At 44.2% G+C, this 1,134-nt stretch overlaps 1 protein-coding gene across 1 annotated transcript; it reads left to right on the top strand.

Moving 5' to 3' along the window:
• The first annotated feature begins 559 nt into the window (after positions 1-559).
• Positions 560-1,002, top strand: LOC109589518 (putative histone deacetylase complex subunit cti6). The gene is made up of 2 exons (XM_020005585.1): positions 560-941; positions 992-1,002. Exons 1-2 carry the CDS (start codon positions 560-562, stop codon positions 1,000-1,002), a joined length of 393 nt encoding a protein of 130 aa, XP_019861144.1.
• Positions 1,003-1,134: the final 132 nt, after the last annotated feature.

Below are 1,134 nucleotides of genomic sequence, written 5' to 3'. Positions count from 1 at the left end.
AGTATAAGTAGCTTTTTCATACTGCTTCAACTTAGCTTCCAGCTCATCATAAGACTCAAATCGTTCCCCAAGCACGAAAGAAGGTACTTGGGGCCGAGCTTTAGCTTCAGAATGTTCGGCAGAAGAAACAGACTTTGAAAAGACAGCTGCCATGATTAAGCACGTGTGTAAACGGGCGTGGTTTAGGCACCACGTGATCATGCCGGTTCTATAAGACCTTGAAAATGGGAACCGGTACCGGTTCCGTAGCCACTTCCTTATTCTTAATCTTCTTTTTTAACAGATACTGGTCACAGTATTTATGGTTTATTATTATAATTAGTAAAGGTTATACAACGAGGTGGAGGTATCTATGGCATTTATCATACCGAGGGCCATAGGCCCGAGGTATGATAAGGCCATAGATACCGACACAGAGTTGTATAACCAACTTCTACTAGTACTATAAACAAATAGTTTACTTAGCAACAGTTAGCAACAGCAATGCATTCCCATGGTAGTTTTTGCGCGTAGCAACAGCGCACTATAACAGTTAAAAAAATAATGTCGTAACCTGAACATGGCGGAAAAAAGTGGATCTTCTAAAAGAGCCTCGCAGCTATCAAAACGAGGAGGCCCTCAACTCCCAAAGAGTGGCAGTGGCCCGCCTGGAACAAAGAGTAAGATTCCTAAAACTCCTACTAATCATGCTGCATCCAGTCCAGCGCTAGTCCACTGTGTCTGTTCTTCCACCGAAGACGTTGGACTCATGGTCGAGTGCGAGTCCTGTTCAAAGTGGTCTCATTCCAAGTGTGTCGGCATAACACAGTCTACTGCTCCCTCCTTTCCTTTTGTCTGTCCCTTCTGTGTCAAGTTGCTCTTTTCCAGATTAGCTGCTGCGGAACTGGAGATAGATGCTCTTCGTAAACAAATTTCTACTCTCGAATCTGCTGCTGAACAATGTCAGGCTCATGGTGCCGAAATAGACAGGCTTAACAATTCCCTCCAACAGGCATCCCTTAACACACGTTCTCTTCCTAGAGAGTCTGATCCCCATGATGCCTCTAACAACAACAGCAGCTCAAACCCAAATTCTAGAAGACAGCATATGCATCATAGTGCTAGAAAAGAAAAGGAGACTGATCGCAGGTACAA

Source organism: Amphimedon queenslandica, unplaced genomic scaffold (assembly GCF_000090795.2).
Source record: "Amphimedon queenslandica unplaced genomic scaffold, v1.1 AMPQUscaffold_11228, whole genome shotgun sequence".
Lineage (NCBI taxonomy): Eukaryota > Metazoa > Porifera > Demospongiae > Haplosclerida > Niphatidae > Amphimedon > Amphimedon queenslandica.
This window is presented reverse-complemented; position numbering and strand designations above follow the sequence as displayed.

Excerpts from the sequence above, each read along its gene's own strand:
- LOC109589518 (XM_020005585.1), top strand. The coding sequence starts at position 560 with ATGGCGGAAAAAAGTGGATCTTCTAAAAGAGCCTCGCAGCTATCAAAA.